The sequence below is a fragment of the Bos indicus genome, chromosome 10, assembly GCF_029378745.1.
Source record: "Bos indicus isolate NIAB-ARS_2022 breed Sahiwal x Tharparkar chromosome 10, NIAB-ARS_B.indTharparkar_mat_pri_1.0, whole genome shotgun sequence".
NCBI classification, from domain to species: Eukaryota; Metazoa; Chordata; class Mammalia; order Artiodactyla; family Bovidae; genus Bos; species Bos indicus.
The window spans coordinates 84,945,748-84,959,380 of NC_091769.1; the positions used below are offsets into that span (position 1 = coordinate 84,945,748).

General features: G+C 49.0%; 1 protein-coding gene and 1 long non-coding RNA gene across 6 annotated transcripts in view; one reads left to right on the forward strand and one right to left on the reverse strand.

The window, feature by feature from the left end:
* The window catches only part of MIDEAS (mitotic deacetylase associated SANT domain protein), a 72,683-nt gene that overhangs the window by 6,837 nt on the left and 52,213 nt on the right, over positions 1-13,633 (reverse strand). For 4 of the 5 annotated variants that reach the window (XM_019969201.2, XM_070797848.1, XM_019969202.2 and 1 more), the window contains exons 3-10: positions 12,195-12,491; positions 6,767-7,112; positions 4,745-4,811; positions 4,136-4,278; positions 3,937-4,040; positions 3,406-3,481; positions 2,642-2,730; positions 222-371 (exon numbers count right to left, since the gene is read on the reverse strand). In XM_019969201.2, the coding sequence (XP_019824760.2) occupies positions 222-371; positions 2,642-2,730; positions 3,406-3,481; positions 3,937-4,040; positions 4,136-4,278; positions 4,745-4,811; positions 6,767-7,112; positions 12,195-12,491 (1,272 nt within the window). The remainder of the gene's footprint in view (positions 1-221; positions 372-2,641; positions 2,731-3,405; positions 3,482-3,936; positions 4,041-4,135; positions 4,279-4,744; positions 4,812-6,766; positions 7,113-12,194; positions 12,492-13,633) is intronic. The other variant, XM_070797847.1, reaches the window with a different exon arrangement.
* Positions 12,460-13,480, forward strand: LOC109565334 (uncharacterized). Its single transcript, XR_002181656.2, has 2 exons — positions 12,460-12,537; positions 13,341-13,480. It is a non-coding gene; the product is annotated as an uncharacterized lncRNA (long non-coding RNA).

The window sequence follows — 13,633 nt, forward strand, 5'->3', positions numbered from 1 at the left end:
GGAAATATCCCCAATGTTCTGCATCAACACAGTGTATCATTACAACGACACTGGCAGGTAGAAAGGGCAACCCAAAGGTCCAGGGCCAGTGCCTAGAACATCAACTCCCTGGGCTGTCAGGGGCACTGCCTTCCTCTCTCTCCCCACTCCAGGGAGTCCTGGAGAGCTTGGGCTCAGGCTCCCAGCTCAGCCTAAGCAGCTGAAGCTGGGAAGGGAGTCACCTTAATATCCACTTCAACCTCTTCCTGGGCCGACTTTTCATCACTCGTATCCACATCCCCAAAGGTTAGCGTCCCATTGCGGCCGATCTTCACCTGCTTCTTGTAGGTGTAGTAGAACTCCACGCACTGGGCCACGGTCTTGGTCTGGATCTGGTTTGAAGCCAAAACTGAGGTCAGAGTTCCTGGCTCAGCTCACCTGCCCGGTGGCACTGCAGCCTTTCTCATTCCTGCATGGCCCCCCTTAACTTTAGTGAACACTAAATCCAGTAAACCCAGGAAATACGAGCATGTCTCCAATGTCTGCTGCGCACAAACCACTGACCAAGTCAATTAACCAACACTTTACCATTTTTTTTCACATAAAGCTAAAAAAGGACAACATGGAGCCACTGGGGAGATTTGAATATGGATGACGTATTAGAGAGTAGTATTAGGTCAGTTTAAATTTCTTGGGTGTGATAATGGTACTTTGGTTTTGCAGGAGAATACGTTTCAGAAATATTTAGGTCAAATGTCATGCTGTAACTTTTAATGATCAGTTAAAACAGAGAACACATGTGTATGTGAGTTTATCTATGGACACAGAGAGCGAGTGTGGCGAATGTTAACAACTGGTAAATCTGACATATATGGCTGGTCATCATACTGTTCTTTGCATTTTTCTGTAAGCTTGAGATTTTTCAAAATGTAAAGTTAAAGGGGAAAAAGTCTGGGCACCATTCACATTCAAAGCCAGGCTAGGCCCAGTAACACGGCCTCTCTACATTAATCCAGGCTTAGGGTTTCATTCTTCTTCAAGGAGCAGTGAGAACAGAACTGTCAAACTCCCTGATGTCGGAGAGGAACTCGGGGAGGAACTCGGGGGAGACTGACATGAAAGCCCTGGAAAACCTGCAGAGGAAGCAGGAGGTTAAGTCTTGTTCTAACTCTGCCACTGAATGGCTATGTGGCCTGAGGCAAGTCTCTTGGCAGGTAGTGAGTGGGGTGAGACCAAATGATCCTCCCAAGCTCTGCAACCCTAGCCCTCCCGTTTCACAAATCCCTTCGGCCACTGGGTTTGGTTTCTGGACTACTTCCCTCACCCCCGCTGCCCAGAGCAGAGTGTTTTCTCTGAGTCTACCCTTTCTCCCCAGGCTTTCAGACAGCTCAGCCGGTTTCTGGGCTGCACTGGGAACTGGGGGGTTCTACCCACAGAGCCCAAGGGGTCAGTGAGGGCCCTCTGTGCATAAGCAGGGAAAAGGCATGACTCATCTCCCAGGAATAGGCAAGTCACAGATTCATTAATTAGATCCTGTTTACACTTTTACTACCACTTCCCTCTGATCATCTGTTTGCCTGCATAATGATCTGTTCTGTTCATTAAGGCATTAGGAGCGCCTCAGCCAGTTTTCCCAGGCATGCACTTCCCAGCAATACTGCCCAGGCAGGGAGCCCAGCAAATGACTGTCCTCACAACAGGGCCCTTGGAGGAGAACTCGTCAGCACTTGGTCCAGGCCCCAGGGCGTCCCTGGCACAACCTACAATCCCAGGAGGAAGAGCATACTCTGGGAAGCTGTCTTCCCTCAGCTGTCTCAGGCTTTGTGACATAGAGCTGGTGGGAAGGCGCAAGTCCTCTGATTAGCAGAACACTCTCACCAAGAACACAGGGCCGGGAGGACAAGAGAAATCTAGGAAAATTAGGCCTGGGTCTCCTCTACTCCGTCAGCTGAGTTCCTGGAAAGAAGCCCCAGGCCGCCCCAGCCTGACAGGAAGTGGGCAGAGGCCCCCCAGTCACTTGTAGCTCTGGTGCCCCTGCTCTCAGGGTGACCTCTCCTCCCACATACTAACTGCGGCCTTTGAAGTACTCCAGCGCCTCGGGATGGCTCTCCTCCGCCTGCAACCCTCCTCTTCTTCCTCTTTCCCTTTAGGCAAGTCACTATTTTAAGTTCAGTGCTACTGGGTCTGGTGCCCACTCAGGCCACTCTGGAGTGAGACTTCAGGGTGTGGCTACACTACCCTAAGATGAGGGAAGGGGCTTAGAACCAAGGGGGGAAAAAGGTCTGATCATATCCCTTCTTGTTTTGTTTAGAAAAATGTCTCTGAAGCTATTAAGTGGCATTGACCTAACTTTTTTAAGAGGGCTTGGGAAGTAATTGCAGGCTGCTCCTCCCCCAACAGATGGTGGTGGTGGGTTAGTCACTAAATCGTGTCCGACTCTGTGACCCCATGGACTGTAGCCTGCCAAGCTCCTCTGTCCATGGGGATTCTCCAGGCAAGAATACTGGAGTGGGTTGCCATTTCCTTCTCCAGGGGATCTTCCCACCCAGGGATCGAACCCTGGCCTCCTGCACTGCAGGCAGATTCTTTAGCAAAGGGAGCCCCCAAATCCTGCAGGGGGCTCCTGCCCTTCTCTTGCCCCTGAAACAGAGCCCCAGCTCACCAGTTTCTGCACCAGAAAGAAGTCCTTCTTGTAGATGGCAATGCCCTTGTTGAATAGCTTCCTCTCAGCCATCTTCCACTGGTCGGAGCCTGCAGGGCAAGGAGGGAGCCGCGGTAGGAGGGTGGGATAGGCCTGGGAGCACTGCGGGGGGCTGTTCTGAGCAGCTGGAAAGCGTGAGGTCGTCCACCCACCGTCTCGGCAGGCACTCAGAGCTGGCTGCCTGTCCTGCTTTTGCCACTTACTAGCCATGCTGCTTAGCCTCTGAGCCTCACTCTCCACACTTGTGAAAGTGTGAAATGGGATCTAATAATAGAAATCACCTAACAGCCAGTCTGTGGTGCAGACTGAGTAAAACCATGCATGCAGAAGCTTCTAGGTGCTCTGCCTGGCATAAATGGGATGCACTAGCAGACAGGGCTTGATACCAGTGGCTACTATTGGTTATGCCACTTGGTTAATGTCCTTCTAAAAGCACAGTGCCCAGTATAAGACATGGCAGTCCCCGGGCTCCTGCTCCTGATACCCACACCTCCTGGGCTTTTTTGCCCAAATGGGCTCCCACATGCTCGAGCCCTTCTCCCTTCCCCTGCAGGGCACAGAAGTCCCTTGAGAGCCACTCCGGCTCTGGGGTTCCCTCACACTGGATCTTGGCTTATCTGCCCCCCCACCTCTCCACCCCGGCTCCACCCTGGGTTGTGACTCAGCACTGAGCCCCACTGATGCTGGAGACCCCTGGAGGCCCCCGGCCCACCCCACCAACCCACCTGTGTAGTGATAAGTTGCCAGCGGGTGGTTATGGGGCCGCAGGGGCTTCTTCAGTAGCAGCTTATTCAGCGTTTCCTGAAAGGGAAGTGAGGAAAAGGTCAGGGCCCTGACAGGTTCTCAGTGGCCAAAATCCAGGACTCTGAGTAGGGTGATTACTTAACTCTTAACTGCGAAGGGGCAAGAGGTCTGGCAGGAGGGCAAGGTCACTGGGGTTGGGCCACTCGGGGTGTCTCAAGAAAGAACACCTGGTCCCCAAGGGAGGCAGTCACAGATGGAGAAGGTCCTCAGTGGACAGCCCTGTCTGAGGGGTGGGGGACCCACTACCCAGAGACTGGAGCGGACCCTGCACAGGGAAGTCTCGAGTCCAGAACCAGGGCTCCCTTGGGCCGACCCCCTACCATCCCCACCTTGGTCAGACCCTCCCGCCTGCCTCCAATCAGCTCGCTGACAGGCCTGGCTCCTGGACCAGAGACACAGCTCCCTGCCAGCCTCCCCAAGGGGCCCTCCTCCACCAGGGAGCAGGGTCTCACCAGGATGTCTCCCCTGGACTCGTGCAGACAGTGCAGGGCCAGCTCCTGGTTGGTGCCGGCTCCAGGGAAAATGCTGGAGCAGGCAGCTGTCAGCAGGTCTTCCACTGGGGGAGGGAGGAGAGAAAAGCACTTATAGAGCTGAGCAGAGCCGGATGGGGTTGGGGCCTACCCCACCCATGGCCCAATCGTGCCTGCTCACCTTGCCTCTGCTTCTCCCGGCTGCTCTCCAGGACCTCCCATGGCTGCCACACCAAGTCAGCCTTGTGGGGGTCTGCAGCAGCCAGGGCACGGTCCCTCATCGAGGGGATTTCCGCTTGGAACCGGGAGCCCACATTGATCCGTCTGCAGGGGTAGAAAGGACAGGGAGTGAGGTCTCACTGTGTGGGGATGGGGAACCCGACTTTCTCCCTGGGGAATGGCGAAGGGGTCGGGGGTGGGGAGTGGCTGAGCACGGCAAGGCTTCAGCTGGGTATGAGGGAATCCAGCTTCTGTGAGGACAGCCTAGCAAGCAGCACCTGGTGCTGCCAGAAAGGCAAGGCCCAGAAGTTGCAAAGAGGAGAAGCTCCAGGTTTACAGCCAAGGAAAGAGCTGCTTGGACGGCCTTTCTGATTTTCTTCGGAGGCAAATTCAAACTGGGCTGGTCCCTTTGCCTTCCCTGTGACTTCCACACGGAAGCTGGCGTGGGAGGGGGCGGTCAGTGAAGACCCTCAGCACACAGAAGCCTCCTCTTCCTTGCGGGCCTGCCTGCATGCACTGGGCCCCAGCTGGCCACCCTCACCCCCTGGGCCAGAGGCTGGGCTGCACTTACGGCTCGATGCTCACTGGGGTGGCCTCCCCCATCACAGAGAGCACAGGCGGGGTGACTTCGGCGCTATCTATGGGACAAAAGGTAGGTTAGGAGACAGCACCCTCCTCCCTAGAACACAGCCACCCTCCCCAATCCGGGGTGGCTGCTCTATATGCACAGGAGCCACAGCGGTGACTCAGAGGTTCACGCTGGGCAATCAGGCACCCTGAGTCCTGGCTCTGCAGACTGCAACTGTGACAACTAGCTGTGACTTTTACCAAATACGTGGGTCCCTCCCTGTTCACACCTGCTACAAGGGGCTATTACTACCTATCTCCCTAAGATGATGTCAGGGTTCAATGAAATCATGCACAAAGCCCAGGCCTCAATCAATACTAGCTACTGTTATTACTACTACTACCAGTCACACTACTAGAGCTGCCCCGGGAGCTCCCACACGACAGCATCAAGTCCAACGTACAACTACGGTTGCTCTAGTACAAGAGGCAGACACTTCCGCTACAGGAGCGAGTTGGTGAAAGAGACCGCTGTTTCGTAATTATCGCTTCACTTCCTGGCCAGGTTCTCTGCCTCAGTTTCTCCGAGCTAATCTTATTGCCCTATGCAATCAAGACACTCCCCCTTGCCTTCACAAACAAAATCTGCTGACTCCTCTCTGCAACCTGAGAGGAAATCTCAACTCCTCAGCTCAAGCGTCTAAGGCAGTTCCCCTGCCAACTCTGCCTCCCACCACAGCCTTGCCTGGACCGTCCATCCCTCGTGGCCCCTCACGCTCCCTGCACGTTCCACCTCCCAGCCTTTGCACCTCTCCTTTCGTCAGCCCAGTGCGCCCTCCCCACCCGCTTCCTAGTTCAAGTTCAGCTCTAGCCCCACCCTCTCTTCAGTAAATGCTTTCCTCACCACCAGGGCTAGCAGCCTCTGCAGGCTCCCAAGCTTAAGGTCCGCTTCACTCACTGACCACTGATTCCCACCCTGCCTGGACGCTTGCTTCCCTGTCTCCCAGGCCTCCATGTCAACTCCCCAGTGACCCAGCACTCTCTCTGAACACACCACAGCGTCCTCCATGTTACTTGGTGCCCTCACAGGATCCGCTTCAGGCTTTACATTTAAGTGCAAGAAAAATACTCATGGATGGACAGGACCTCTTCTCTGTCGCCAAGCTGGTCTCTACAGTGACTTTCTTCTTGCACCACCGAGGCAGGGAGAGAAGCTTCCAAGCTTCCAATTAAAAGTGGAAGAGCCAAAGGCGCATCAGCTCAGGGGTGAGTCATTTCTCACCCAGACACCAGGGGGCACTAGAGAGCCATGTCATGATGAGGTCAGGGTCAGAGGTTAATGCAGTGACTCACCCCTGTCCTATCTCTGGATAGGTTTACTTTTTCTTTATCCTCTCTATCACCCTGATAGGATTATCCCCTTTTTCCAGGGGAAATGTTGTGGAGTGGACAACATTTTTTTAGCTATTCACCACCTAGGCCAGCCAAAATGTCTGCTCTGGGCCAAAATGACTGTTGAAGAGACCCGGGAGACAGAATCTGCCACATAATATTAAGAACGAATGTGACACATCAGAGACGATGTGAAGTGCTTTACGTGTCTTAATGCATCTGAACCTCACCACAACCCTCTGAGGCAAGCTATCAGGCTAAACCATAGGAAACTGCTGTTTGTGATTCTAAAAATAGCTGAATACATATTGGCATTTCATCATTAACCAAATACTACAAACGTCCTCACTTAAATACAGAAGAAACTGAGACCCATGGAGTTCAAATGCCTTCCACAGGGGATGTAACAGTATATGGTGGAATTGGGGTTTAAGCCTACCCCTACGTGTACTTGTACCAGGACAACCTCCTTCTCTCTCTCAGAAGACAGACAGCAGAGCCCCTTTCCCCACAGCATTCCGGCTCAGTCCCCAGCAGCCCTAAGCCCAAGTCTTCCCTGTCCACCGCCCTCCTCCCCTCCACACTGCCTTCCCCCGACGGCTGCCAGGGGTGGGGTTGGCGGGGTATCACTCACTAGACCGGAGCAGGGTGCGATGGGCACTCTTTGGCGTGATGGGAGGAGGGGCTGGGATGCTGCTGGTCGACATGATGGCATTGAAATAGAGTCCGGAGCCTTCCCGCACGGGGCTGAGGATGGGGGGTGGTGTGTAGGGGGGCAGCTCAAAGCTCCGCTCGGACGGGTGGTCGGCGAGGCGGACGGGGGAGCGCAGGTGGCTCTGGTAGGGGGTGATGTTGGAGTAGACGGGAGGGGCGATGAAAGTGCCCGCCTTGGTGGGGATGATCAGGGGCTCAGGTCTCGGCCGCTGCTTTGGTTTCCGCACTGAAGGCTCCCCCTCCAACTTAACGTTCATGTCCTCAGGCTGGAGAAGGAAACAGAACCAAGATGGCTCAGCGCCCCGCATCCTGGGAACACTGACGTCTTGACCACTGCTTGCCAGTCTCACCTCCGGAACTCAGTCTGCCTACCACACCTTTGTGGCCAAGGCGAGCCTGAGACAGGGTGCGGGGGTCAGCACATTGTCAAGGGCTAAATAGTAAATATTTTAGGCTTTGTGGGCCACATACACACATTCGTCGATGCACAGTCTTCAGTCTTCTCCTGACCCCACCCCTACCCCTGCTCTTTTTAAATAATCCTTTGAAAAGTGTAAAAACCAGTCTTAGGGCTGGATTTAGCACACAGGCCACAGTTGCCAACACCTGTTGTGAAGTATGCTACAGGGCAGGGAGCTACTGTGGTTTAGGGCCCAGGCACTGAGACTGGATCACTTGAACTGGGAGCTACTTCCTTTCCTTACCACTTAAAATTACTTAACTCTGTGCATTCTCGTTTTTAACATGGGGATAACAAATACCTACCCAATGGGGTAGCTAAGAGGACTAAATGAATCAATACATGGGATCATTGAGAACAGCACCTGGTACATAGTAGCTAATCAGTACTGGCTGCTATCACTACTTAAACCCCAAGCTCTACATTAGATGGAGGCCCGTATCATGTGCCAAGACCCAAGCTGGGCATGTGCCCACATAGTGAACAGGACAGCCATGTCCTTGAAGAACTTTGATTTTCACAGTCTTAGTCCTACGATCACAGGCTAGCCTACCTGTGCTGTCAAAAGTTAGCCCTCTTGGCTTACACTTCTGCCTGTTTGGTATCCCTCATGGGCCTCCACACAGAATAGAGGGCAGGGCTGTACAGGAATACAGGCCTCTCTTCCCTGCATCCCTACCCTCTCAAGAGAGAATGAAGTCCGACAGGAGTGAGCAAGTGACCTTGATCACTTCCCTGGGTGCACAGGTGAGACTGGCCACACCGACTGAGTGGGCCCAGGAACCACAGGCTTTCTGCCCCTTCCAGCAGAGGGCCCTGAGTCCCCATGAGGTCTTGGCCTTGTCTTTTAGGCATTTGCACCCTCTCTGCTGTTCCACAGACTAGGAAGAAATGACACTGTTCATTTCCCCCCTACTTAGGGATACAATATTGAGTACACAGAAAGAAAAAAAAAATGCAGTAGAGCCCAAAGCCCCCAAACTTGCTAGACAAGAAATCCAACATAAACTCAGTTAGCACTAATGTTTTGTGATTTTATAAGGAAAATGGATTTAAACTATTCTATTAATAAATTATCTGACTGCATTTTTCATATTGATTTTTTCAGTGTGATAATGATGTTATGGAAGGAAGGAAAGAAACAAAAGAATTCTTATGTATAATATGATGTACTTCAGATACAAAAACAAAGTATTTATGGTTAGAATAATGTGATGTTTGGGATTTGCTTCAAAAAAAAAAAATCCAGTGGCAGGAAGAAGTGGAAGTACAAATGAAAGAAGATTGGTTGCATTTTGAAAAATGTAAAAGAGGGTGATGGGTAGATATTAGGATTCATTATACCACTCTAATTTTTGCACATGATCCAAAAGGTCCATAAAGAGAGACAGACAGACCTCCCCAAGAGCTTGGTATGGACAGAGTCCTCAGGCAGGATATAAGAGATCCAAATTCCAGGGCTAACTCTGCCACTACTTGGCTGTATGATCTTAGGTAAGCTCCCGGCCTTTTGGGGACCTATTTCCTCATCTACGAAATGGGCATGTTGAACAGTGTAGTTGCTTAGGCTCTGTCCTGCCATCCTCAGGACAAGCTGCCCAGGCCTCCAGCCTCCACCACAAGCTTTCCCCTAACCAGAGAACAAGATTCCAAAGAGCAGAGACTATGCTGCTGATGAAAATCTTGGAGCTGTCTTTTGTGTTACAGACACTAGGCATGCAGGCCAACTCTCCAGCTGAGAATGACGAAAAAATCCAGATTCAATACAAAGCCACATTTCTGTGGGTATCAAGAGAGCGAAGGAGTTGGCAAAGAATTAAAGTGTCAAGGTCCAGGGGAAAGAGGAAAGCCAAAAAGGTAAGTCCAGCATTTGGGATTGTGTTTTCCTGAGACAGATGCTGTTATGGAAGAGACAACTGAGAGGCTGAAAAACTGAGCAGAGCTTTTAATAAATTCAAGGATCCATCAGAATAAAAACTGGAGTTTAGAGCTTGCCAAAGAAGGAGGACCTGGTAAACCTGTAGGCTTTCAGCTTGGGACTCCAAAGGGCAACATCCTTGGAATAAAAGTGAATCAGAAATAGACTAGTTCTCAAATGGAATAATGCCTAGCTTCAAATTATCTGATTACGTTAGAGCAATCCACGATTGCTTGTGCTCTTTGCTACCTGTAAGATGCAAAGACAGATCCTCTCCAGGAGAGGAGAACATCATCCAGAGTCTTTATTTATCTCAACAGCTTTTTATATATAATGTCTTACATTCAATTAAAAATAACCATATATACAAGAGAGCAAGAAGGGGTTTAAAAACAAGAAATAGCAGATAATAGACATAGATCCACAGGGATCTCATTAATGGAAGTATCAGATATAAACTTTAAGAAAACTATGCTTGGGAATTCCCTAGTGGTTCAGTGGCTAGGACTCAGCACTTTCACTGCTGGGGCCCAGGTCAATCTCTGGTCAAGGAACTAAGATCCCATAAGCCACGCAGTGCACTGCACCACCCCCCCCCCCCAAAAAAAAAGAGGAGAAAAGAAACACATGCTTAAGTTATGCAATAGACTAAAAGGCATGGTTGAGAGTCTCATCAAAGAACTAGAAACTCTAAAAATGAACCAAATGAAAATTCAATAACTGAAAACTAAAAACAAGAGTGCAATGAATGGGCTTAACAACATATACATATCTAAAGAGAGAATGGGTGGACTGAAACATAGGTCAGACTAAGCAAAAAAAATAACAGAAAACTTGGACACTGAATGACAGACAAAATATGGGATACAGTGAAAAATTCTAACAAAATGTGTAACTGAAGTCCCATAGGAGAGGAGAGAGAAAATGGAGCAGAAGAAATATTCAAGAAGCACTCTAAACAGGATAAATACAAAGAGAATAATATTTAGGTATTACAGCAAAACTGCTGAAAACCAATGACCAAAAAAAAAAAAATCTTAAAGCAACAGGGATAAAAAGATACTTTACATCCAAAGGAGCAACACTAGGGGTTGTAGTGACTTCTCAACACTGTGACTATAATAGAAGCCTGAAAACAACGGAATGACATCTCTAAAATGCCAAAAAACCCCACCAAAAACTACCAACACAGACTTCTCTACCCAGCAAAGTTACTTTTCAAAAATGAACATGAAATAAAAACATTTTCAGAAAACCAAAGACTAGTAAGATTTATTACTAACAGACTCACACTAAAGGAAATACTAAGGGATGTTCTTCAAACAGCATATAAATGATTTGAGATGGAAACTTGGAGATACAAGAAATAAAAAACAACAAAACAATCTACATATATGAAGAAATCTAAAATAAACATCGGAGAAGGCAATGGCAACCCACTCTAGTACTCTTGCCTGGAAAATCCCACGGATGGAGGGGCCTGGTGGGCTGCAGTCCATGGGATCACTAGGGGTCTGACGTGACTGAGCGACTTCACTTTCACTTTTCACTTTCATGTCTTGGAGAAGGAAATGGCAACCCACTCCAGTGTTCTTGCCTGGAGAATCCCAGGGACGGGGGAGACTGGTGGGCTGCCGTCTATGGGGTCGCACAGAGTCGGACACGACTGAAGCGACTTAGCAGCAGCAAAATAAACAACTGAACAAAACAGTAATGTTATAATGTCCTGATAATGTTAAAATATATAGAGAATGAAAATTCATGTCAACAATTCTACGAGTTAGGGATTAGGGGAAAATGGAGTTAAAAGAACTCTGCATTGTCCAAGAAGAGGTAGAGCACTAACTTACATTCGATTTCAATAAGCCAAGAATGCATTCTCTAGGAAACAGAGAATTAAGCTCTAATGTCATAAGGCATTCACTGTGTAATAAGTTAACCTCTCTCCAATGCATCTAGAATGGTACTAGCTATGTTACATCCTCCAGATAATTGAGAAAATGGTCACTCAAATCCCTTTCTGTAGGGCTTAGTTCTCTCATAGAACTCCAGGTTAAAAAAAGGCTCCTACGGTAATCACTGAAGGAGTAATACATCAAGTATATAACTAATAAATTAATAAAGAGGGGAAATAGAATAACAAACTCAATCAATCCAAAGGAAAACAAAAAAGAGGCGGGGGTGGGGGTGTGGTGAGGGGGTGGGGTGTGGCTGGAGAAAGAAAATGTACCTAGCAGATTTAAACTGAAGTTTATCAGTAGTTACATTAAATGTAAACCATATCAATGCTCTAACAAAAAGGCAAGATTGTCAGAACAGATAATAACAAATCTTAATTGCATGCCACTTGAAAGATACACCTTAAGTAGAATGATATGGAAAGGCCGACAGTAAAAAGAAAAAGTACAGATCCCATTCTCCCACCCACACTAACCAAAAGAAAGTGAAGTACCTGACACAGCGAACTTCAAAAGGCAAAAAAACTACTAAAGATAAAACATTTCATGGTAGTTTCTATGCCAGTTCTAAATGAGCATGCAACAAACACTGCATCAAAATGTATAAAGCAAGTACTGACAAAACTAAGAAACAGACAAAAACCTCAATCTTCGGGGGAGGTTGCAACACACATATTTGCACTGACAGAACAAGTAAACATTTCTAGGTCCCAGGGCTCAGCACAGGGCCTGACCCATATAAGAGGCCCAATCAAAATTTGTTGATCTGAAATAAAAGACTCACACACCCTGGATTTTCCTAAACAGTCCACATTTCAAGTATAAAACTGTTTCTTTGTCCTCTCTAAGTGCCATTTGTCCAAAGGTTCCGTTTGGAAAATATAAATAATATCTCCACGGGGGCTTGAATCCCTCCTGTACTGCCATGGTCTGCTTTTTCCCATATAATGTCACTATTAAGGCATCAGGAGCACTCAGGTACAGAGCTGTTTGCACGGGGCACCTCTCATACCTGAGCTGGGGCATCAGTCCCAGGGATACGGGTGGACCGCCGGCGGGTGACAATGACTGACGGCTTGTGTTCAGCAGGGTGCTGCTCGGGACCCTTTCCATCCTCATCAACACCTCCAGCTTGAGCTGCCTCAGTTGGGTCCACTGCCCGCACAGGCACAGACACTGGGATGATGAGGGGTACCATCCCGCTGTCCTCTCGTGCTCGCTTGGCTAAGGCAGGCTCAGAAAACTCCACCCCACACTTGGTAGTTGAAGCCAACACACTTTTTCTCTTCTCCTCAGAGCCACTGGCATCCTGGAGAAGGGGAGCGAGAGGAAATGAAAACGCAGATGGTTAGAAGGTAAGTCCTGATCTGCTGGTCTGGGACCCCTAGTCCCATTGGACTCAGGCTCAAACACCTAGGATGGTTCGCAATGGTCCATGGCAACGTGGCCTTTCCCTGACCACCTTTCCCCCATCATATTCCCAAATATTCTCCATAACCTCCCTTTTGCCAAGTTCTCCCATTTTGGCCTGAAGCAGGAGTCCCCAGATGGCCATCTCAGGCCACAAATGGCTCACAGACATGTTTTGTTTGGCCTAGACAGTGAGTGGCATGTGAAATAGCATCTGCATACTTAAAACATATCTCTGAAAAGAAAATAAGCAAGGAACCTCTGGCAAAGTACGGGTGGTTTTCATTATCTATTTCCCCACTGGCAGCTGGCTGAAGTCAATGCTACAGCCTCCTATACAAAAGTCGGGCTATACATATTTTGGGGATTGAGACCTCTTGTGAAGGAAGGGGCAAACAGTGGCTTTGGAGTCAGATACTAGCTTCTATCGTACCTTTATGACCCTGGGAAATCCCAGCTGGGCTTTAGGTTCTTTAGCAATAAAATGGGGTAAATGCCAGCATCCCAGCATCCCTCCCATAAGGTTTGATGAGAAACTACTGTGATCAGGGATAAGAAACTCCGAGTACAACACAGGTGCTCAAATTCTATTCATTCTTCTTCCCTGTTTAGACTGTCTTTTCTTTCAAATCAACTTTCTTGCAAGATAATTAACGTGCAACAAATTGCACCTGTTTTTAATTATAGTTTGATGCAGTTTGATAAGTATTACCCCCTGTGTAACCATGCCCACATTCTTGTCTTTTAGCATACTGGATCTGGAAATGGTTTCACCTCCCCCTACTCCCAACAATGCAAGACCCAAATGAAGAAGGCAACCAACCGCAAGGGGCACTGCATTGCCCTGCCTGCAAGCCTGCATGTGAATAAAACCCGTCTTCCCGTCAAGTATGGATACACCTACATATCCATAGAGACTCTTTGCATGCGGGAAGTTCAAAACTCTCCGAAATAGATGGGTTCTTTCATTTCCTTCAATGAAGGAAGAACACTGACCTTGTGGACCTGGAGTCCCTTGCTCTCCCCTGGCCCTAGACACGA